Below are 24,014 nucleotides of genomic sequence, written 5' to 3'. Positions count from 1 at the left end.
ACTATTTTACTGCCTTACCGTCTTAAATAATGGTTGTATGCAGCTTCTCATACATGCCACAACCCATAGTAGTCAAAACTACTTAATCTTGACTATGGCATGCTTTGAATTTTATGTTTATAGTTAGAAAATGAAATCTGACCAAACAGTTTAATCTTAGCAGATCATTAGATAGGTAGAGAAAATAAAATGAGCTCATCAATCTGAGCTCTTGGATGATATAAGGTTAGAATTAGATAATTTACTTTTCAAAAAAAAAATGAATGATAAGGGTCTGCTAGCCTAAATGCACCCAAATAAAATGAAGAAAAAATGTTAGGGTAAGTAATGGGTAAGTAGAAGAAAGTTTGCTGAAGTATAAAGTTGATTGGATAAAAACAAATTTATCATGCTTAGTCATATCTTTCAAATGTGCATGAGCGGTTAATAAGGCAAAAACAATGGTTTACAAGTTGATTTAATTAACTCCCCTTCATTCATGTCATCCTTATATTTACTAATTTCCCCATTCACAAGAATGTTCTAGTACTAAAAATCCTTTAAGTCATAAAGGCTCAGAGCATTTCTCTGACTTTTGGTGGGACCGGACCCTCGGCTTAATGACTTATGAACATTAAGTGTTAGAATTCCCTTCATAAAATTCATTTCCCCTCATTACCCTAATAAAACCCCTTTTCCTAAGGTTAAACTCAATTTGCCTATGAAAGGTAAATAACCCCAAGTTAAAATTCCATTTCATTCAAAAAACCCACAAAAAAATTTTATCCTAGGTATAAAGTGTATGTGAATAAAATGCACAAATGTTACATTATGCTTAGTGATATGTTCACTCCACTCATTTCATTTCATATTAGTTTTTAACATAATATTATAGTTCCCAATATAACTTTTCCCGTATATAAATAAACCCCCTATATAATACCCTAACCCTGAGTTTAGTTATAAACTATACTTTATCCCATATTCCCGACTTAATTTACCACTTCTCAGTAAACCTAAAGTAATCTCGTCAGTAAACCTCACCCGATCATTTAATCCCATGATTAAATCCTAAATAAATCTCAAACCACCAAGGATTAAAGCCCTGGGCCCCCCGAAGCCTATGCTAATATCATCCACACACATCCCTCGCCTGACTACCATCCGATCATCAGCGCCCACATCCGACGGTCCACAGCCATATCGGGTTCACCCGATGTCCGACCGTTATCTGTCCAATAAAGTGGTTTTGCCTAGCCCCATCTCTGCTATGTGTCAAGCACTAGCATAGATCGGGTGACCCTTCCTAAATACCGCCTCCTCCATGAAAGCGGTGTGATGGCTTGGGAAACCGCCTCCCCACTCAACCCGAAAAAACACCCACTGTTCATGTCTAAATTACCCGCCAAAAAAGTGATTGTTGTTCAATAAAAAGGTCGAGAAACCCTATTTCACCTTTTTCGCTCATTTCTTTGTGAACCTCTACAAACCATTGCAACATCTGCAAATGTTGAATTCATCAATTGACCTCAAATTCCACTCCTAAAGAAGCTACAGAGACCCCAATCAACCTCTCAGTCCATACCAGAGCCATTCAAACTTCTGCAGTTGCCATGAACTCCGAATTTGAAGTTAATTCACCCAAGTCCAAGTAACTGAAGACGAATTACCAGACAACCCTTTCAATTTGAAAATGTTCAGTCTTTAAAGTGTTTTAATTAAGTAAAATTAATTGAAATTACTTTAAATTTAAAAGTCTGTGCCCAAACCCTTCTGAAAGCTTCCAGTTTCCTTCAAAACCTCTGAATAAACCTGTATTGCCAAATTCAAATCCACAAGAACTGAATTATGGCTGCCCCCGTTGCCATGGATGTCAAACCTATCACAACTCCCCATTTGGACCTTGACCACCTCCCCCTGGTGGACAAGGATTTTCAAATCAGAGACACAAGTGCATATGAAGTCCTGCTCAAAATTCATTGTTTGAGTAAAGACAGATATCTGAACCATTCTGATGACATTGGCCTTTGGGACTCCAATTTGCCCAAATACCAGTTTCCCCAAGTACATATTTTTCCTGAAATTGTCCATATGTGCCATGCCTGTTACATTCCCAGCTAGAGAGCTATAATGTCCCCTGACCAAAAGGTTTTGTTCACAATTACAGCTAAATCAATTAATGAGATGTTGCAAGTCCAACCAGGTCCAAACCTGACCCCACTCTCCATTGGGGATTTGTTAGACCTGTACACCAAGTTGAGTCCCTCTAGACTGGCCCAAATATTCCAAACTTTCATTGTAGAAGAGCAGCACATTCCTAAAGATGCCCCTCCATATGTTTTTTCCATTTTCTCTGAAAGGGGCAAGCAAATTATAACCATGATATCATGTATCCTGGGTTGTACCACTGATGAATTTGTTGATGAGCTCATCCTAGCCTTCATGTCCATTTTCACCCCAAGAAAGCCTCCTGCTACCTTGTACAATTATGCCCAGTCCATCGCTGAAAGGATGCATAAATAGTTTACCAAAATGCACAATGAGAGAGTATTCAAATACTCATCTATACTTTACCATATGCTTTTGTATTATCAACGAGATAGATTTCCCTTCACCCTCCAGAAGTTGGATACCAAAGGCCAACCCAGGTCTGTTATATTTTGGACACCACTTTTCCACAAGTATTCATCACCATACACCTATACAGACTTCATTGACTCTTTTGTCCATCCAGTCATGACTATGCTGACAGGAAGTCCTCCACCTAGAATAAGCCAAGAGATCAAAAGAGTCCTCCAATTGTCCAAGCAAAGTAAGGTGGGAGATTGGTACCTTTACCAAAACCACACTGAAATAAGAATCTACGGTTGCCAGTTTGCCCCATACAAACTGACCAAATACCTCCCCATGAGGTTATTTGCTCTAGAGTATTATAGGCAGATAATGAACTCTAATGAAGTCAACTTTGTCTCAGCCAAGAAAAGAACTCAATTCAAAGTCAAAAATCAGTTAGGCCCTTTCATTTGCAATTCTAGAGAAGCAGGGCAGGAAGAAAATCAAATTCTACAACAAATGAAGTTTTAAAACAGTTTCATGTGGAGGTATGACCCTCAAAGGTTTATGACCAAACTTAGACAAAAGGTCAAATTGGGACCTTACATTCATCACCCCATACCAGAAATAGAGAGATATGCCAATCAATCTGAGTGGTTGGAAAACACTCTCATAGACAAGGATAGTACAAAGGTAGATGTTGAAAATACCTTGTTTGATTTAGAGAGACAGCTTGATGAAAGCTCATTCCTGCAGGTACCAGAGCAAGAAGGAACCATGAGTATCGTTGTTGTTTTGCAGACTCCTCGGAATGAGGAAAAGAATCCCAAGAGGAACAGAGAGGGAACCTCCAGTTCAGGTATGGCCACTTCAAATGTGCAATATGAAGCCAACCAAGGTAAAAGGCCAAGGCTCAATCCTGTTTCAAAACAGGAAGACAAAGAAGGTTCAGTTAGAAATAACTAATACTGAGTTAGACATGAGCAAGGGTACAACTCCATCTAGAGAAACACAGGAGCCATCTGCATCACAAACTCAAATATTAGAAAGGAAACTCATTGTAGAAGTCTCCTCTTTTAGTAGGCATGTTGATAAAGGTAAGGACATAAAGGATAGGTTCAAAGAAATCAAAATGAGAAATGAGAAACTGAAGGCATAGTCTTATGCACAGTATCTCAAGCTTACACCTACCAATCAAACCAAGTTGATGTCAGCTTTTGACATCAAGGAAGGAAAGATGCAAATGTCCTTCATAAAGCCAACTGTACAACAACCAAGGACATCAGCAGATTTCAATAAGATTGATTTTAAGGTATTGGAAAGGGATATTCATCCCATTGACCAAATTGAGTTTCACAAATAGGATGGAGAAATGATTTACTCCACCCTTATAGGAAAAGCCATAGCTGCCCATCAGTTGCAGAATTCATTGAACAACATTTCAGCCCAATATCAGTTGGAAAATGCCTCCTCATATGCCAAAGACACCAGAATCAAGTCCTTGGAAGACTTAGTGATTGAATTAGGACATGATCCCAAAGACATCAAAGCTACTGAACAACTGATCAAGAAAAAGAATGATGACATTGCAGCACTCAAAAAGCAATTGAAGATACCTCAACTGCAGCATCCCCAGACACAGGAAGTATTGGAAAATCAAACAAGGCATGAAGAGTTGATGGACTTGGGAGATAGAGAAGGAATTGGACAGCCTAATCCAATTAAAGTAAACTGATATTGCCACTACCTCGGTGAATGTCATCCCAATAGTTACCTCGGCTGTTCCTTCCACATTGGCAGCCTCATTGGCTCCCACAGCTCAAATGGCCACGGCACAACCGGTTTCAACAAAGTCTGCATCGCAACAGGTACATCAGGTGAAGAAGCAGCAAAGTTAGTTAAAGCTATGGAAGAAATGTCCATACAGACTACAGAGATAAATAAGCTCAAAGAAAAGGTCACAAGTTTGGAAACTAATTACAAGCTTGCCAAAATCATGCACAAAGAAGAATTGCAAAAAGTTGCTAGGATGAGTGAGAAATTAAATCCATGGAAAAAGAGCTAACACTGAAAGAACCCCTTGGGCAGGCTAAGGAACTACTATGGGCCAATATCATTGACTCTGTCAATGATATTTGGCCATCTATTCAGGTGATTTTTGAACAGATAGATTTAATAAAGATGGCTATAGAGGCCATCCAAAGAGTAAAAGAAGAATTAGGAGAAATGCCAGAAGATGCTACCAGAATTATCTAGTTCCTTAACAGTAAGAATAAGTATGAGCTTCAGGAATTGGAAATAGAGGACAAAACAGAGACAATTTTGGAGGTGAGAAAGGTCCTCTCCAAGAGAAACTTAATGCTAAACTTGGAGGACAAGTGTCAGAATATGCAAGTAGCCATTGACAGATTTATGGCTAAGTTTCAAATTTTGAGAGAGAAAGGGTTACCCAGTCCCTTAGTGATAAATGACAAGCTCATGACACATGAGGATTACAACAACAAAATCAAAGAGCTAGCAAAAGAACAGATCAATACATCATCAATCAAGGCATTGCCAACGGGCAAAGTACTCTATCAGAAATTTGGAAACTTGTTTTACCTCCAGCATCAAGTAAAACACTTGTTTATCAATAAGCCTACTTTTGCCGAATACACCGAGGTAGATGAGATATATAGGAGGGTGCTAAAAATCCAATTACTGATGCTGAAACATGGGAGAAATTGACAGATTTATTGTAGAAAAATGCAGTAAAAATGGTTAATGTACAGTAAAAGTAAAACAGCATGGTAAAAGGATAAAGACAGATCAGCAAGGTCAAAGTGTATCAGATGAAAGCCTAAAGTAAATGAAGCTTCTAGCGTGAAAGATCAAACAACAAAGCAGCATAAAAGGCTAAAATCAAACCATAAAAGCCAGCGATACCAAAATAAAAGGGACAGCATGAAGCAGTTCAATAGATGTTTCTATCTTCTTACAAGAAGATATTTTTATTTCCTAGATTAAATCTCAAATTAGTTTGAGATATTTTGTAATAAATTTTTGTATAAATACTTCACAATTCGAAGTATGTAGGGTGGATTCTATTAGACATTTCTATAGACTTTTTGATCAAGAAGACCCAGAAGGTTATTGTATCAGTTGATGAGCCAACAAGCTGGATTGATTAATAAAGATCAGACTGTTCCAAGGATTCATGTGTTGAGCGAATTTCAGACAAGTATTTTCATGTGTCTTTGTCATTTTCTCAAAGTTATTCATAATCTTATATGTGTTTCAATCTAAATGCTATAACTGGAATAATATTTCAGAACTTGTTTAAATCACACTCTATTTTAACAGTTAAGCATTTGAATGTTTTCTTCTAATATTTAAATTAAAGAATTCTTAATTGCTCTTTGGTTTAGATTGATTTCATAAATAATCTAGGTTAAAGGATTCTTAACTGCCCTTTGATTTTGATTACCCCTTCCTTCCTCATTCATTATCCGGGTCTGAGAACCCTTAACTGCTCTCTCACCCCGAGTGAAACCCTTTCACCCCTCTGTCTCAAACATTCTGAAATACACTCTGCTATCTTGCCCTTGGAACATCCCCTTTAGTGAGTTTATCCAGCCTTGCTTCCTTATCAGTTGACTCCATAGCCCAATGGTCCAAAAGACATCAATTTATCCATCTGTTTAAGAGATCCCACCACCCAATTTCAAACAAAATCAAAACCCCTTGAACAATCATAGCTAGCCTAAAAATTCTTAACTAAAACAAAGTTAAATCTTAAAGAGAGAGCCCTCTCTGAGCATCAGGAAGGCTAGGTCCTGATCTCCAAAAGTGGATAGTGGTTACCTTTGGTTTTTCCTTCTTATTACTTCAAAGGAATTATCAGAGTGATAACACATTCCAACACCTTATTATAGACCTCTTTCCATTAATAAAAAGAGTATACAGCGCAATTTTTGGTGCAAATTTGTGGTTTGGTTGCTTGTTATTGTTTCATGGTGCTTTTGTCTATTTTGCTTTGCATATTTACTGTTAATTTTCCCTTAAGGATATTACAGATTATTTTAAAAATTGATGTGGGCTCCTTTATGCCTAAAAATTATTTGCCAAGTAATGTAGCATTCAAGCAATTTGTACGGACACATCCCTTCATTGCCAAGTTTTGAATGTTTAAGAAAATATAATAATAATAATAATTAGCTGAAGGTCACAATTCATATGGACCCATCCTTAAGTTTAGTGGTAGTGGTTCTACATAAAATATATATTGAAATATATATAAAGTGATTTCTATAAATATATATATACACACACATTTCTTTACTTTTTATAAAAATATTAAAAAAGGGGAGGTATTTCATTATATATACATAATATAAGAACAAGAAAGTTATTGAAAGTACCACTTGAAGACAAGGAATTACTAAGTGAAATATATATAAAGGTTTAAAAAGATTAAAAAGATAAAAAGAAAGTGATCAACTCATTAAAGTGATCCAGAAAAGATTATAATTTTGACAAAAGGTAAATATTGAGTCAACCATTGAAGAGAAAAAAATGGACTCTGAGTTGGAAATAAAGGAAGGAAGATTTCTAGAAACGTCGTATAATAATTGTGCTTTAGTGATATTTAAAGTAAAAGGGACTCTTGTAGGAAAAGATGTTACCATCTCTACCTCACCCGCTAAAAATAAAAATTATAAAAGACCTATGTGATGATTGACACTGTGATTTATTTCACCAGTTTCAATCCCACTTCTTCACCCCTGTGAGCATCACCCGATGCAATGAGTGCTAAGTGAACTATTCAAATCATGACAAATTAGTCACTTACGACTACCTCTCATGGAAATGGCCATATGTGAATGACTTACTTAATGCAGTTGAATACCAAAAATGAGATCTAAGACCTAAAATCGCAAACCAATTAGTGATTCCTGAGTCAAATATAATAGAAAAATTAAACTTCTTGGACAAAAAACTGTTAAAATTGGCAACTAGGGCCAAACTCCAAATGGGTCACCTTATTTATGGCAGCTGATACTTTTCTTGGATCCCTCTCATCGAGAGGTGTAGGATTGATCTAAAGATCATCCAATTCCGATAAGTATTCATGGAGTTATGAATTTATTTGTGTTATAAGACAATTTGTCAATGGTCGGAGCACGATGTCTCGAGAGTTCGCGACTGGGGATTGGGATTAGGGTTTGAAGCAAACCCGTTCACAGGATTCAGGGATGGGAGATCTCCCTGGATGACAACCCGTCATAGCTTCACTATCGCGGCTACCCCAACCTCTCACCTTAGCTGTTTACAGCCTCAGCCATCTGGTTAGTTGTATTAACCCGAGACGGTTTTCGGTCCTCCTCAACCGACATACTCTGTTTCTTGCATTGATACTACAGGCAGCTGTCAGCTAGCTGGTTTGACAGTTATGGAGGATATCGTTGATTATTCCGCGGATCCTTCGGAGGGTTTGCCCATTTGGACTCAGCCTGGGACCACAGCGGAGGTTTTGTTTTCATTCGACCATGAATTTTCTGAGGAAGTAGAAGCCCTCCCCGCCATCTCTAAGCCCCACATTCCCTCCATCTCGCTGCCCATTGAAGCCTCGGCTATCCAGGATTTCATCTCCCCTCCACTCTTGCCCTGCTCCTTGGCTGTTACAGAGCTCTCGTAGTATCCTGGGATTAAAGCCCTAGGGCCGGGCTTGGGATCGATTCCCTCTGCGGCGGGGTTGTACAAACCCCAGGAAGGTCATCAGCCAGTTTTAGATACTCAAACGCTAGTTTTGTCAGCTCCTTTGGACTCGGGGACTCCTCTACCTGGCAACTTCACAGGAATTGGCACCATTCCGGGGCTTTTCGACTCCATACCAGTGAAAGGCCCTATAGCAGAAAGGGCTTCAGGCTCGCAAGCGGCGGTACAACCTGGTGGTTTTAATGAAGGCACGAGCAGCAGACACAAAAAGGCATCTAAGAGGAAAAGGTGTCTCCAACTGAGAAGCAGTGAAATTTTCCTTACACTTTCTGAGGATACACCGTTACTGGAGTCAATGGATTCGGCGAAGAAAGTTCTGGTGGGACGAGTCAGAGGAAGGCACTACAGTGTGGAGAGGCTACAAAAATGGGCAATGGAAGTTTGGGGTCATCATCTGACGGAACCCCCTAGGGTACAAACCTTTGTCAAGGGATGGTTTGCCCTGAGATTCAAATGTCTGGCCCATACAAATTGGGTTCTCTCCACTATTTGGCACATCGATCAGGCCCTTGTCCTCCTCTGGAGATGGACGCTGATGTTTGACCCTGAACAAGAAAGAGTGGAGGCTGGGCCTATCTGGGTTCGTCTTCCAGGCCTTCCCTGTCATTTCTGGACAGAGGAGATTTTCAGGCGGATTGGGGATGCAATGGGATATTATCTAACCTTTGATGCCTCTTTTCAAACCACTGGGAGAATGGCCTATGCCAGGATATTAGTTCATCTTGACCTCTCGCATGGACTACCTAAGTACATCAACATACAATGGAGGAATGCTGCAAGGCGACAGATGTTGGATTATGAAGGGGTACCCTTCAGGTGTAGGTGTTGTCACAAAGTGGGGCATCTATTCAGAGATTGCCCTCTGAATGGGTGGAATTACAGGAAGGCTACTAGACAAGCTCCTCAGGAATCTCAGGAGCAGGAGGCACAGTCACACGGAGAACCGGCAAGGGAGGAACAACCTAGGGCTTCTGAAGATATGCCTAGGAACACCACTCCACACTCAGAAGGAACAACTGCATTATCTAGCTCTGGACTTAAGACCTCGGCTCTGTCACAGAACATCCCAAGGAAGCGAGGCAGGCCGCCGCATCGTCCTCCGCCACCGATTCCAGCACCGGCCATGTCAGCTTCTGGTGACTCCAATACTTCGGGTATGAACTCCATTCACTTAATCCCCTCTAATTGCTTTTTTGATGTTAATAAAAATTAATTATCTGGGCTGTCTTTGGGACCGAGCATTGGAAATTCTTTGGCAGTCTCAGCTCAGATTACTTGTGATATTGAACCCCACCGCACATTTTCCCCCCCACGCCCCCTTCCCTGTTATGTACCCCCCCTCCGGCGCCCTCAGCCTCCTTGACTGCTCTTTCTGTTCCAAGATACAATACTCGTTCAAGATCAAAGAAACAGGAGCAGGATCAAGTCAGCCTTGACTTCATTCTTTCCCCTCCCCCTCCTAAGACTCTCTGCGGTCGTCCCTCTCAAATTAAGCGTGCACAATCACAAGCGGATGACGATATTGCTTTGGGCAAACAATCCACTATTCCTGGGGTCCTTAGAGCCAGAGAAGCCCCCTCAGAACCCCCTCCATGAAGATTTTATCCTACAATTGTAGAGGGCTAGCTAGGCCTAAAAAAAACTAGCTCTTCGTCAGTTATTCACTTCCGACTCGCTGGATATTATCTTCTTACAGGAAACCCTAGGCCCTGTTGTAGAAATCACTCGCACTCTTGAGCATACTCTCCCGGGATGGAATTTCTCGGGACTGGATGCACATGGCCGATCAGGAGGGCTCGCTTTGGGCATCAATTCTCGTTCTATCAAGATTTAAATTGTTGGGGAGGGGCTGGTTTTATAGGGGTGGATGTACATTCGGCAGACCTGGGAATGCCTTTTAGAATCATCAACATTTATGGGCCTTGTCATAACCGACCAGAGTTCTGGGAACATCTTCTGGGATCGGATTTATTATCAGCTGATAATCTGATTCTTGGAGGGGACTTTAATTTCTCCATAGGACATTCAGAGTCCTGGGGTCATCGTGCCCAGAGAGACACCCTCTCGGATTACTTCTCGACCACTCTGGATGTTCATCACCTGATCGATATTCCCTCAGCAAAGATTCAAGCCACATGGAGAAACAATCGAGTTGGTGAAAATGGTTTGGCTAGGCGACTGGACCGGTTTTTAGTCAAAGAACATGTTCTGGATCTAGGACTCAACATAAGGCAATGGGTTGGATCAGGTGGACTCTTTGACCATTTGCCTATCTACATGGAAATTGAAGGAGGTAGAGCTAGGCCGAAGGGTCCTTTTAAAGTCTACTCTACCTAGCTCAAGGAAGCCTCGTTTATTAGCTTGGTAACCGAATTCTGGAAAGCAAACCCTCCAGGGGTGAGGGGCAATGTTACTGTGGGATTTATTAACAATAATAATAATAATAATATCCATTTTTAAGGTCATAGCCAAGCCAGACACCAAATTGGTGTATGAGACCCCCTTGTTTGTGGGACAAGGGACCCACCTCCGCGCAGCGATTTGACTGCTAAGTCTACAAAGGTATACATACTCTACCCCCTCTGATTTTGAACCTGTGACCTCTTAGGAAGAAACACATGCTCTTAACCATTAGGCCCAATCAAGCTGAAGAAGATGACCAAACATTGGGCACACCAAAAAAGATTACAGGATGATCAAACTTTGAGACAGGTTGATCTTGAGTTGGCTGAATTTGAAAATGAGATGGGAGGACTATATAGTTTAGATGAGCATAAGGAAAAAATCACATCCCTCTACACAACCCATGGAAAAATTCTTAAGGATAGGGAAGATGTCTAGAGGCTGAGGAGCAGGGCTATTTGGATGCAGGAGGGGGATGCAAACACTAAATTTTATCAAAGGTTTGCTAATGGTAGGAAAGCGATTAACACCATTCGGCAACTTCAGGACGATCAGGGACAGACAACCAACACTTTCCCCCAGCTCACCTCATTAGCCAACTCTCATTTCAAGAAAGCTTATAGTGACCCCAAGGAAGCAAACTTGGCAAAAATCATCGGAGTTGCCCATCTTTTCCCCAGATTTGTGGAGCAAGATGATAGCAATGATATGATGCAAGAAGTGTCTTTAGAGGAGCTGGAGGCCACTTTAAAATGGTTTAACAAGGACAAAAGCCCGGGACCTGATGGTTGGACCATCGAGTTCTATCTAGCTTTTTTTTATTTAATAGGGGTTGATCTTCTTCGGGTAGTTGAGGAATCCAGGGCTACTGGACATTTGGAAGCTGCCATAACCTCCACTTTTATAGCTCTCATCCCGAAATCTGATAATCCGTCTTCATTTGATGAATACCGCCCCTATTTCGCTCTGTAACTGTTTGTATAAGATCATAGCCAAAATTATAGCAAACAGGTTGAAACCCATCTTATCGAAGCACATCTCGCCTGAACAATTCGCCTTCCTTCAGGACAGGCAGATCCATGAGGCGATTGGCACAGCACAGGAAGTATTACACTCGCTCCACATCAAAAAAAAGCAAAGGTATGATTTTGAAGGTAGATTTATCTAAAGCTTTTGACAGAGTGAATTGGTTGTACTTAAGAATTCTTTTAACCCATCTTGGGTTCCCCTTCAATTTTATTAAATGGATTATGGGATGCATCACTAATATCCCATTTAGTGTCCTGGTTAATGGAAGTGCATCTCCATTCTTCTTCTCGGCAAGAGGGCTGAGGCAGGGCTGTCCACTCTCACCGCTACTGTTTCTTCTGATCATGGAGGGGCTCAGCAGGATAATCAAAGAGGAATACAGGAGAGGAAGAATAAAGGGTATAATGATTACCGAGGATTGCACGCTCATGCACCTGCTGTTTGTGGATGACGTTCTGATTTTTCTCAATGGAAGCATTGGAGACTTGACAATCATCAGAGCTATCTTTTCCTTATTTCAGAAAGCCACGAGGATGATAATAAATGAAGGAAAATCTACTCTAACTGCCACAGCCTGTACCCAGCATGAAATACAATTTGCTCTCCATCGATTCCACTTTGCACAGATAGGACTGGATGATGGTCTGAAATATCTGGGGTATAAGTTAAAACCCATTGGATACAAGATAGTTGATTGGACTTGGCTCATTGCCAAGTTGGAAAAAAGACTCAGCTTATGGTACCTCAGATATTTATCTCGGGCTGGCCGGCTCACACTCATCAAGAGTGTTTTGGAAGCAACCCCTGTTTATTGGATGTCCCTGGCATGGATTCCAAGGGGAATTTTGTCAAGGATTCAAGCACTCTACTGCAGATTTTTATGGAGGGGTAGTCAGCCGGGAAGAATTTTTGCTTGGGTCAAATGGGATGCCCTCACTCTTCCTAAAAAATGGGGAGGCTGGGGAATTAAAAAACTTGATGATTTTTCCTCAACTCTGGTAGCGAAACTTGGTTGGCAGCTTGTGGACGAGAGTGGCTTCCTCAAAATATATCGCCCCTTTACAGATCTTGGACTGGATCAGGAGACCGGTCAGAATCACATCCGGAATTTCGATTATTTGGAAGGCAGTCCTGAAGGCTTTGGACCCCATTCGCACAGGCCTCACTTGGAGGATTCATTTGGGACTCAGTGTTCGTATTGGAATCGACCCATGGATTGGGTGCGGGAACATGCATAGACTGCCAATTGAACTTCTCATGCACCTCCGAGAGCATAATGTTACACACATTGCACACATTGCAGATGAGGCAAACTCCACTTTCCTCTTCCAGGCCTGGAAATCAGGCCTCCAGCTTAACATCCCTCCTCTATGGCAGCAGATCTGGAGGGACTTTACACAGGCTCTCTCAGAGGCGCATATTCGCATTATCGATGGTGAAGATGAGCTCATCTGGGCGTCGGCTAAATCGGGTAGATATTCTCCAAAGGACGGATACTTAGTACTGGCGGAGCCAAGGAAACCACTAGTCCTTCATTCCTGGTGGAAACACCTCTGGAAGCTGAAGGCACCTCCCAGATCCAGATTATTAATGTGGTGCATACTGAGAAATAAAATCCCCACGGGGGATAATCTAATGAAGCGTTCTTACCATGGACCACACTGGTGTTATCTTTGCAACAATGATAGTGAATCTGCAGCCCACCTGTTTCTAAATTGCCCTGAAGCTCGCAAGCTATGGGACTTAATAACAGTTGCCGCCTCCCCACCTTGTAACTGGCTGGCGGATTCTCTGATAGAGGCCTGGAACTCTTGGTATTCCACAGTCACTCTCCACAAAATGTGAAACCTCCCCTTGCTGTTCTGTTGGGCTGTCTAGATAGCCCGCAATCTCCTTATCTTTTAGAATACTCCTCCCAGATGGCCTATAATAGCTACAAAGATCATGGCAGACTATGATCTCATCCCCGATGACCCCCCTCCCCCTCAAACCAGGATCATTACTCAGGAACAGATGGACCCCCTCATGCCATGGGCATACTTTGATGGGGCCGCACAGGAAGACGGTTGTGGTGGGGGTGCCATTCTTCATATATCAGCGAAGCACTCATATAGTTTGCTCATGGGATTAAGGAGGGGCACTAATAATTTTGCGGAACTATCAGCAGCAATGCACATTATTCGTTTTTCTTTGGAGAGGAATTGCCATGCTTTACAACTGTTTGGGGATTCTAAAATAGTTTGCGACTGGTTGAATAAAATTTCTTATTGCTGGTCATACTCTTTAAGACACATTCTGGATGAGACTCTGAGATTGATAACACATTTTGATTATTTTTCATGTAATCACATCTACAGGGAGCGGAACACAGATGCTGACCGCCTTTCCAAAGAAGTTGCGCTCTGGGAGCTGGGCATCTGGATGATCCGAGAATAGAATGATGGAGCCCATTACCAATACTATCATCGGCCATTTATGGACATTATGGATTAATTTACAAAGCTTTTGATACTATATTTTTGTATATATTTTTTATCACAGTTACTGGACTGGTATGTTGCTATCAAATTTTTTATTAGCACAGTACTTTGGTTTGACTGTTACCTCCCTACGTGGATCAAGATAAGAAGTTTATTTTTGGTCGATTACATGCTATATTGCTTGGATACATATCATAGTTTTGATTGGGCTATTACCTCCCTGCGTGGATTCAAGTAACTAGCTTTGCTGCTTCTCAGAAAGATGATAGACTCTTTTTAAATATTTTCTGAATATGCATATGCATCTACAAAATGTAATTTCTAATCTTAATGAAATTACGAATTTTTCCATGGGAAAAAAAAAAAGACAATTTGTCAAGGTCGGCCAGCAACTAAATAACACCCACATGTGCTCAATGTTTTAGTATAAAAAGAGGTGGCTTGGTAGTCATTTGTACACACTCTTCTTGTGATCACTTCCTCTCCACTTGTCTTTGGGTTTTGGTGGGAGAATAGATCCTAAGAGATATGCTACCCTAGATGTTGCCATGGGGAAGAAGGATCTACGCAGCTCCTAGAAGATGATACCCTAGCTCTATGTGCCTTAGATCTAGGACGTTGTCATGGTGAAGCTGCCTAAGACAAAGTCATGTTTAAAGATTGTTCGAGGACTGTTGAGAGGAGTTTAGGGCTGCCCAAGTGCCCTAACCAGAACAGTTAGGAACAACAAAGTGACAAGCATATTTGGAGGGTTGTTCGAGGACTGTTGAGAGGAGTTTAGGGCTGCCCAAGTGCCCTAACCAGAATAGTTAGGAACAGCAAAGTGACAAGCAGATTTGGAGCAGTGTTAGAGGTGCGTTGGGTCAAAGATATTGACCAGATTTGGATCAAATTCGGAGCAGCCTGTGGGAGCCACGTGTTGGGTTAAAATGGAGTATTGAATACCCCAAAGAAGTGCAGCATGATGTGATGGATGCAGCAGTATGGTATATTGCAGCAGCATGGTGCAGTAAGGTGCATGGAACAACATGTTTAGATGCAGCAGTTGGACAGCAGCAAGCAATGCAAGGGACAACAAGCTAATACATGGGACAGCTACAAGCATGGTGACACATGAGACAACTGCAAGCATAGTGAAACATGGGACAGCTACAAGCATGGTGAAGCATGGACAGCAGCAAGAAGCATGGACAGCGGCAAGCACAGTGCTGCAAGTACATTGGGAAAACAGTGTAGTACTTGGTGCAGCAAGGACATAAAGCCGCAATGGTGCAGCAAGCACATGGGTGACAGCATGGTGCAGCCATGGCACTAGGTACAGCAGTGCTAAACATTGGGACAACAGCAGCATGAGGTCCAGCATTGTGATGATGGGTGCAGCATGGTGTAGCACAGTGAGATGTAGCATGATGACGAGATGTAGCACAATGATAGGTGAAGGAGTCACCTTAGAGAATCAGATGAAGCAGCATGTCTTCAACTGATCTCACATATCATCTTCCTAGAGATGATCTATGATCTTATCTAGATAAGTTAAAGTATTGACTTCTGTTGTAAATGTACTATCTCTCTCTCTCTCTGCTGAACTATTGAAGAACATATAAGAAGAATTGATCAAGGGTTTCCCCACATTGGGGTTTGTCCCTAGCTAGCGCCACATCTTGTGTCCTCTTGTCTTGGCTTGTCTTCTGCGATTTATATTTATGTTCTATCTGCAGTTTACTTTAATGCTGATGTGATTGCAAATCTGGAAAAGATATTGAGCTAATTGTGAAAATTGAAATAAATTGCTCTAGCATAGAACATACCTAAAAATAACAAAAACAATACAAATTAACTGATTTACAGTTAAACATTGGGGATTATATATTTATGTCACAATTCTTTGTTCAATCCCTATGAAGCGATCAAGGTGACATTATTTTAGGTTTACCTTGGATGGAAACCCTAGGTTCCTTCATCCTAAATACAAAAAAGAATTTTTTGACATTTTCATACCAAAAGAAAAAATTAACACTATAGGATGTTACGTTGAAGCCAAATTCAGTAACACCATAAGAGATACAAGATATTTCAAAAGTAATTTTTCAAGAAGGTATAAAAGTACTACAAAATTTGCAAAGAGAAGTTGACAAGATCACTATTGACAAAAATGAAGAAGTTTCTCGGCTTAAAAACCATAGTGAAAAATTACTAACGCAAATTAAGAAGCTTAAAAAGGACAAGAAGTCATTGGAAAACAAAGTACAACGGCTTATCAAGAAGATAGCATCGAATGTAGAAGTCTGAGTTGAAGAGAAAAGAATAAATACCGAGCCAGTGAATGTCACAACTCAAGAAGAAGACAAGCAAATTGAAAAAAATATACACTTAGATGTTACAATTCAGACGATGAACAACCCAAGTGAAGGTTTTGTAACCAACTCAATAACATCCTCACTAGAAGAAAACCAAAAAACTGCCACACACCTAAAAAGGGAAAGTCAAACCAAAAGAATTCCCTATCGACATCCAAATCACGACAGTAGACAACTCAATCAAGCTACGTATTTATACCGTTTAGAACAGAGACAACAAAATGATGTTCCGAAGAATATTGAAGTAAGCTCAATCCAATCCTATGATGACAGTTCGTTACAAATTTCTATTGATCAGAATATTCCACAGACGATTAATCTAGGATGGTCAGATCCATTGTCAGTCTAACAATTTTGCTTATCACTCAGAGGATCATATCGTCTGGTTTCGACGAAGATGACAGTTCCGAGACAAGAAGACATTCGAACAGAAAAAAGAGATCAAGTCTTTCATCAGTAAACTTTGAGGACAAAGCTTTTTTGAGGAAGGCAATGTTATGAATAAAATTTATATAAAAATATTAAAAATAATATAAATAATAATAGAGTCATAGACATAAACAATGATTAATTAACTAATAATTAGTAGGGAAGAGGCATGTCTATAGAGACATGACCGTTCGTGAAAGGGTACTTACCTGGCCTCACTCTCAATTGTATCATCATTCTTATTCATACATTTAATATATATTCTTGTATCTTCAATGGAGATCTACATATTCCAAGTCTTCTGGAGTATTTAACTTGAAGAATGAACTTTGTTCATTCCATGATCTTCATGAGAAAAATCCAGTCTTAAATGATCATATTCTAGTGCCTTGATTGACCAAATTCATATAAACTCTAAAAGGACCAAAATACTGTCTTAAATGACTGTTCTCCATCTTAAATTGCCATTTTACTGTGACAAAGTAATGACAAATATGACAAAATGCTGGACCATATGTTAGTGAGCTAGGGGCCCAATACCATGTTAGTTTGGCCACATGAATAATGAAAATAACGTGAAGTGGCATTGACCACATAAGTTTTGATCACATGTGATGTTTGATAATGGTTATGCATTATGCCCCACCTAAGGCACACAGTGGGGAGGATGATTCACTAGTTACCCCTAGCGTCTGAGTAAGAATCAAGATGAATTTTTAGTATAATGCTTGCTAAGATCTTTACTTCTATGTATTTGAAAATATGCATTGCAGGGTGCCTGGAAACCACTTTGTCATAGTTAAGAATAATAAACTTAGCTGAGAAACATCAAAAATGGAAGGAACAAGCATTGTTAAACATATCAGTTTGCCATGAATTCACAAGATAGCTTTTACTTGAACCAAGAACGGTAATGCTTTTCAAATACAGAGATAACATATTAGTTTGAGAAGATAATTTCCACAAAGCAGTAAATCTTGTGTATGCTAAACTTACCTGATGAGTAATAGGCTTGAATCCAGAACTATAAGCTCCATGTGGACTGTTACAAAGATAATTAAGTATTCAGTAATATCCCACAAGTATAAAACAATTAATACAGATCTTGAAGTATGCTTCTGCAAAAGATGTTTTAAGAGACATAGGGAACATGAAACAGAGCACAGACAACTGCATGAACGTATAGTCATGTCAAGAGGACATGGAATAAACACAAAAAAAAAGTCAGCCCTCCAAACTCAGAATAAAGCCAGTTTGGATGTTGTTATCACCAGGAAATGCCCTTGAACCAGAATGACACAAAGGTTTCAAATTGCCAATCTCACCTCACACAGTCCCTCTCACTTTTGGTTAGTGCTTTGAGGCTTTGAGGCTTTAGGGGGCATCCCTAAGTGATTTAAAGCTTTAGCTATGAAACCCTGGGGAATGTGGTGCCTAAAATATGCAATAAAACTTGCTGATCTGCAATTTAATACTAAAGAATTGACACTTTCTTCCTCAAACCAGCAATGTTAACTTCAGATTCATGATTGTATATGTCAAAACAACTCAGATTCTTCATAAACTACGATAACCTCACCCTATTTCCACAATAAAAATTGCATAAAAGCAAAGAAACTTGACAGAAAACATAAGGAAAACACTCTAAATCAATGTTTCAATCCTGATATAAAGTATTCCCCTTACAAATCTGTAACTATGTTCAAAAACCAAAAGTGATATTCCATGTATTTTTCCTTAAGACTCCTATAAATTTAACTATTTTTTTATGACCCGTGCCTTATGCTTTCAAAATGGACTTAGTGAAAAGAAAACTTTTAAGGCAAGCATTACAAATTGAATCTCACTGTTCTTCCATCAATTGTCTTAATAAGAAATAGAATGGTGATAGATGATTTGTGAATCGTGATACTTATATTCTGGTTATTTACGATTTATTATGTTACATGTATTGATGTACATTATTGGCACATTGCTGTGTATAAGATTTCAACAATTTATGTTTCAGTTTTAACTTTTCATATATTATAAAATTTTTTTTAGTAATTCAGGTGTGGTCCCAATTGTCAAAGACTCCAACCGCTTGCAGACATGCCCTAGAATTTGGGGGGGTGCTTCCACACATCCCCCACATGCATTTCCTCTTCCTATGCCCTCATTTCCTGGAAACTTGGTGCAACATTAAGTTTGTACTAGTATGAACCTGCATTGATCCCTAAAGAAAACTGTTCTAAAAATTTCATGCAAGAAGCCTATTCTTTTAATGCTGATAATAAAGCTCAAAACCATTTGTTAAGTCTAGCTATAGCACTCATGAACCACAACTTCCAAATCAATCAAGATTTAAGTCTAGCTATAGCACTCATGAACCACAACTTCCAAATCCATCAAGATGTATACACAAATCATCAATAAGAAATTCACAATTAATGTATCTAAAATTGGGACAAAGGAGAAAGGCACAACAACAGGGGAACTTGTTTGGACGGTTGTCTCAAAATCTAGCAGGTCTTGTGAAGGTGGCTCACAAGACAAGAGCTAGACCAAGGGACAAAAATATGAGGTGTGGCCCACTGTCACCACAGCCACTACCTCCTGCTCTTTTGTGGACTTTCACCGATAGGGAGGCTTCCCTATAGTAGATCACCTAGAAGGATATATCAAGTACAAGAGATAAGGTGACAAGGTAGGCTTATGGACGACAACTCTACCCAAGAACAAGACTTAGCAAGCATAATATGGCAATTCGCATCCTCCAATATGCCTAATTAGGGCCCAACATGACCTACGGCTTGAGAAATGACAATGCAAAAGGATCAACCTAGAATCACAAGGCCAAGCAAAGGCTTCCAAACAATGTATAGCTTCAACCTATGGAACAAGAATACTTCAATAAGCCCCAAGTTAAAGCCTAGTGCAAACTAGGGCTCGTCTAGGGTAAAATCTACGTAGGGTACAAGACGTTAGCCCTAACATGGATGGATTAGCCACTAAAGGAATTGATTTTGAGGCAGCCACCTCTTAGACAAGTGTTGCATCCTCCTAAAGGCCAACAACTTCAACCCTGGTTGAGATTTGTGCCCTAGCCCTAGCTAGCAGCTTATCCTTGAGGGACCGAAATCAGATTTAAGGAGAGAAAATGAGATTTTGGTGTAAGTTTTATGGATGATCAACAAAGTGACCAAGGCTAGTGCCTAGTCCTTGGGTGATGGAGTCTATGGGGATGAAAGATTTGCTAAATCTTGGCAAGGAGTAAGGGAATAATGAAACCCTAGATTTCAAAACCCTAACTATCACTTTTGTGAAGGAACAAAGTCAATTGGGAGAGCTAGTTGAAAGATTCACCAATGGGATTGTCATTCACATTCTATAAGTTAGTAATGCATGCAACACCATCATCTAGAATCCATAGAATGATTTTTAACAATAACTAGCACAATAGAAATGCTAGATAATCAACCATTCCATACATTAGACACAAAAGGCAAAGATCTATCAAATCCAAGGTACACCAACAAGATAGAATGCATGAACACGCCTTTATTACTCCAAAAGGACATCTCCAAAGCCAAATAAGTGGCTCCAATAGCAAAAATACACCATAGATTCACATCTCCACAAGATACAAGCTAGGCAGAAATTCTCTAAGAGGACCAAAAACAGTCACAATGATAATGAACAATGAAATGAATCTATCTTCTACATAGATGAGGATTAGGAGTAGCAATTATGCCTAACAAGGCCCATAAGACAAGTTTGATCCTTAAATGTACTTGGGTTACAAGCCAACCCATTAGCTAACAACAAAATGAGCTTAATTTCCCACACGTGTGAATCATAGCTTCCTTTATTGCTGACATCATGCCTAATTTAGGCTCCAGATGCCATGCCAAAGTCCAAAGAGGTGTCCAAATGTGTTAGATGCCTGTGTGATCCAAAATTTAAGGGTCGGCCCTCAAATACCCCTCATTATCTGCTATGGAGTTCCAAGATCCAACTGGAGTGCCATAAAGTGGTCTCCATGGATATCCATGTAAGTTATGGTATGTTCTATGCTTATAACAGTTTACTTATTTTCCTTATTATATTCCACAGATTAGCAATCACATGTACATAAAGTAAAGTGCAGATAGAACATTAAACGATCGACAGAAAACAAGCCAAGACAAGAGACAGAAGATGTGGCAGCTAGCAAGGGACAAACCACACAATGTGTGGGGAAACCCTTTGATCAAATCTTCTTTTATCTTCAATAATTCAGCAGAGAGAAGTAGTACAATAAATCTGATATATATCAGCAGTAGCAAACCCTAGATCAGCAGCATTAGCATTAGCATTAGCAGCTTCATCATCAAAACTAGGGCAGTCGATATCTCACAAACCGACTGTCATATCGGCTTGATTCCGCCACTAAAAGTTGCAGCCTTCAGAGGAGGTTCAGATGAACCTACAGCGCAGTTCAGATGAAAAGATCTTCTAGTCCATGCAGGTCAAACTTCATTTCTGCAGTTGCAACTTCAGTTTCAACAGCTTCCTTCAAACTAGGGCAGTCAATATCTCGCAAACCTTCCGTCGGATTGACTTGATTCCACCACCAAAAGTTGCAGCCTTCGGAGGAGGTTCAGATGAACCTACAGCGCAGATCAAAAGAAGAGGTTTGATGGTCCACGCTGGTCAAAGTTTGGATCTACAGTTGCAGCTTCCGGCTTCACATGTGTGAGAGAGAGACCCTTTTCTGTGCAGTAGAGAAGAGACTCTTTTCTGCGCAGTAGAGAGAGAGAGAGATGTGATGAGATGAGTGAGTGCAAATGAGGAAAAGTCCTCCTATATTTATACACAACGTTGATGTTTGAATAGATGCGACTGTTGGGCTTCTGAGCCTACATGAGTTGTAGGTCGGCTTGATAATAATTCCATAATCAAAATAAATTCATATCTCCATAAATACTTATCAGAATCAGATGATCTTTAGACCAATTCTACACCTCTCGGCGAGAGGAATCTAATAAAAATATTATTAGCCATGAATAAGATGACCCACATGAAGTTTGGCCCTAGTTGCCAATTTAACACTCCCTCTCAACTAGGGAGAACTTCATCTGCAATCTGTCTGTCGGTCGCTACTATTTATCCATCAAATGCACTGCCCTGTACAGCGTGACCCTTGCCCTGCTTTGCTCTATTCTGCCTGTTTTACTTTGTCTTGTTCTACCTTGTACTGATCTGTACTACTCTGCTCTGTTCTGCTCTGCTCTGCTTTGTTTTGTTCTACTCTGCTTTTGTTTTGTTCTGCTCTGCTTTTGTCCGAATTATGAAGAAGAAGAAATGATCGAGGATGTATCATACTGACTTAAAGTCAGCCTCAAAGTATGTACCACTGGTCCCAGACCAGTCTCAACCGACCCGAAGTCAGTGTCATAGTATGTACAACTCCTACCACTGGTCCCAGACCAGTAACATCCTCCACTGACTCAAAGTCAATCTCAGAGTGCATACTACTAGTCCCAGACCAGTCTCAACTGACCCAAAGTCATTGTCATAGAATATACCACTCCTACCACTGGTCCCAGATCAATGGAGGTCATCCTAGCGTAGGGAGTACGGTAGATACAACGATGCGTCCATCGGTGCTACTTTGGTCCCTAACTTCATTTCCCTACTCATTTGATTAGATGAGAGGTACTTCCCATGAGTCCCAGACTGCATGGATAGGATGCCTCGACAGGAGAACTAATCAATCCTGTCCTCACAGGAGAACACATCAATCCTGCTACAATCACCATGGAGAACACATCAATCCAGGCCTCACAGGAGAACACATCAATCCTGCTACAATCGCCATGGAGAACACATCAATCCAGGCCTCACAGGAGAACACATCAATCCTGCTACAATCGCCATGGAGAACACATCAATCCTGCTACAATCGCCATGGAGAACACATCAATCCTGCTACAATCACCATGGAGAACACATCAATCCAGGCCTCACAAGAGAACACATCAATCCTGCTACAATCGCCATGGAGAACACATCAATCTAGGCCTCACAGGAGAACTAATCATCCTGCTACACAGGAGAGCGAATCATCCTGTTCCACAAGAAAGCGAATCATCTTTTCCCACAGGAGAGCGAATCATCTTGTTCCAGTGCGCACCACCAGGGGAGGGTGAGTCACCCTGCAGTCCTATGTTGCTCCAGTAAGAACCGCAAGCCCTCAGAGCTCCCAGAGCTCAATGTATGCAACATGCAGGACCCTTGTACAAGGGTTTCTTGACGACTCCAAGTCGTTTGGGAAAATCACAGATTAGATCTTTCCTCGGGGCTTTGACAAGGTGTATCGACCTGTACATCATCTTAATGCAATGGAGCCTCCTTGCTCATCGACTTACCATATCCCAAATGATGTCTATCTGCTGGAGCAATCGACGAATACGGGATTCCTCAATAATCGAATCCCACCTCTAGTTGTTACAGAGAATCACAATGGTATGTGTTCAAATAGCTCACTGAAGAGCTTCCCCAACCAGGCAGCTTCATACGAGATCATACTCGTAGATATGTATCTAGTCTCGGCGGTGCTTATGGCAACCGACTTCTACTTCCTGCTCATCCATTATATCGAAGCAAAATCCAAAGAGAAACAGCACTAAAAGTGCTCCAGTGATCCTCCACACTACCTGCCTAATCAGCATTCGAATAATCATGCAGTTTCATATTTCCAGCAGTGTATCTCAATCCATGAGAGATTGTGTCCTGAAGACATCTCAGAAGATTCTTGGCACCAATCTAGTGAGGCTCAACCAAATATGAGCTCACAATGCTAACTGCAAAACATATGTTCGAACGGAGGTTCACCAAGAACATCAATGCGAATGAGTTTTTGAAACTCGGAGGCATTTCCCAAATCTGATCCGGCATCACTACCATATAACTTCTGAAAGTTAAGATCCTCGAGGTAGTCACAGGCTTGCAGTCCATCATACCAAATCTTTTCAGAATCTTCACCACATATTTTCCTTGAGAT

The 24,014-nt window shown here is 40.5% G+C and overlaps 1 protein-coding gene across 2 annotated transcripts in view; it reads right to left on the bottom strand.

Moving 5' to 3' along the window:
* Positions 1–24,014, bottom strand: part of LOC149180310 (NAD-dependent protein deacylase SRT2-like) — a 278,802-nt gene that overhangs the window by 190,024 nt on the left and 64,764 nt on the right. For both annotated transcript variants that reach the window (XM_089416014.1, XM_089416015.1), the window contains one exon: positions 17,984–18,029. In XM_089416014.1, coding sequence (XP_089272140.1) covers positions 17,984–18,029 — 46 coding nt within the window. The remainder of the gene's footprint in view (positions 1–17,983; positions 18,030–24,014) is intronic.

The sequence above is a fragment of the Pinus tabuliformis genome, chromosome 3_2 (assembly GCF_031772625.1).
Source record: "Pinus tabuliformis cultivar Carrire ecotype Pingquan chromosome 3_2, CPIR1, whole genome shotgun sequence".
Lineage (NCBI taxonomy): Eukaryota > Viridiplantae > Streptophyta > Pinopsida > Pinales > Pinaceae > Pinus > Pinus tabuliformis.
The sequence above is the reverse complement of the archived record's forward strand: the minus strand, read 5'-3'. Positions and strand labels throughout refer to the sequence as shown.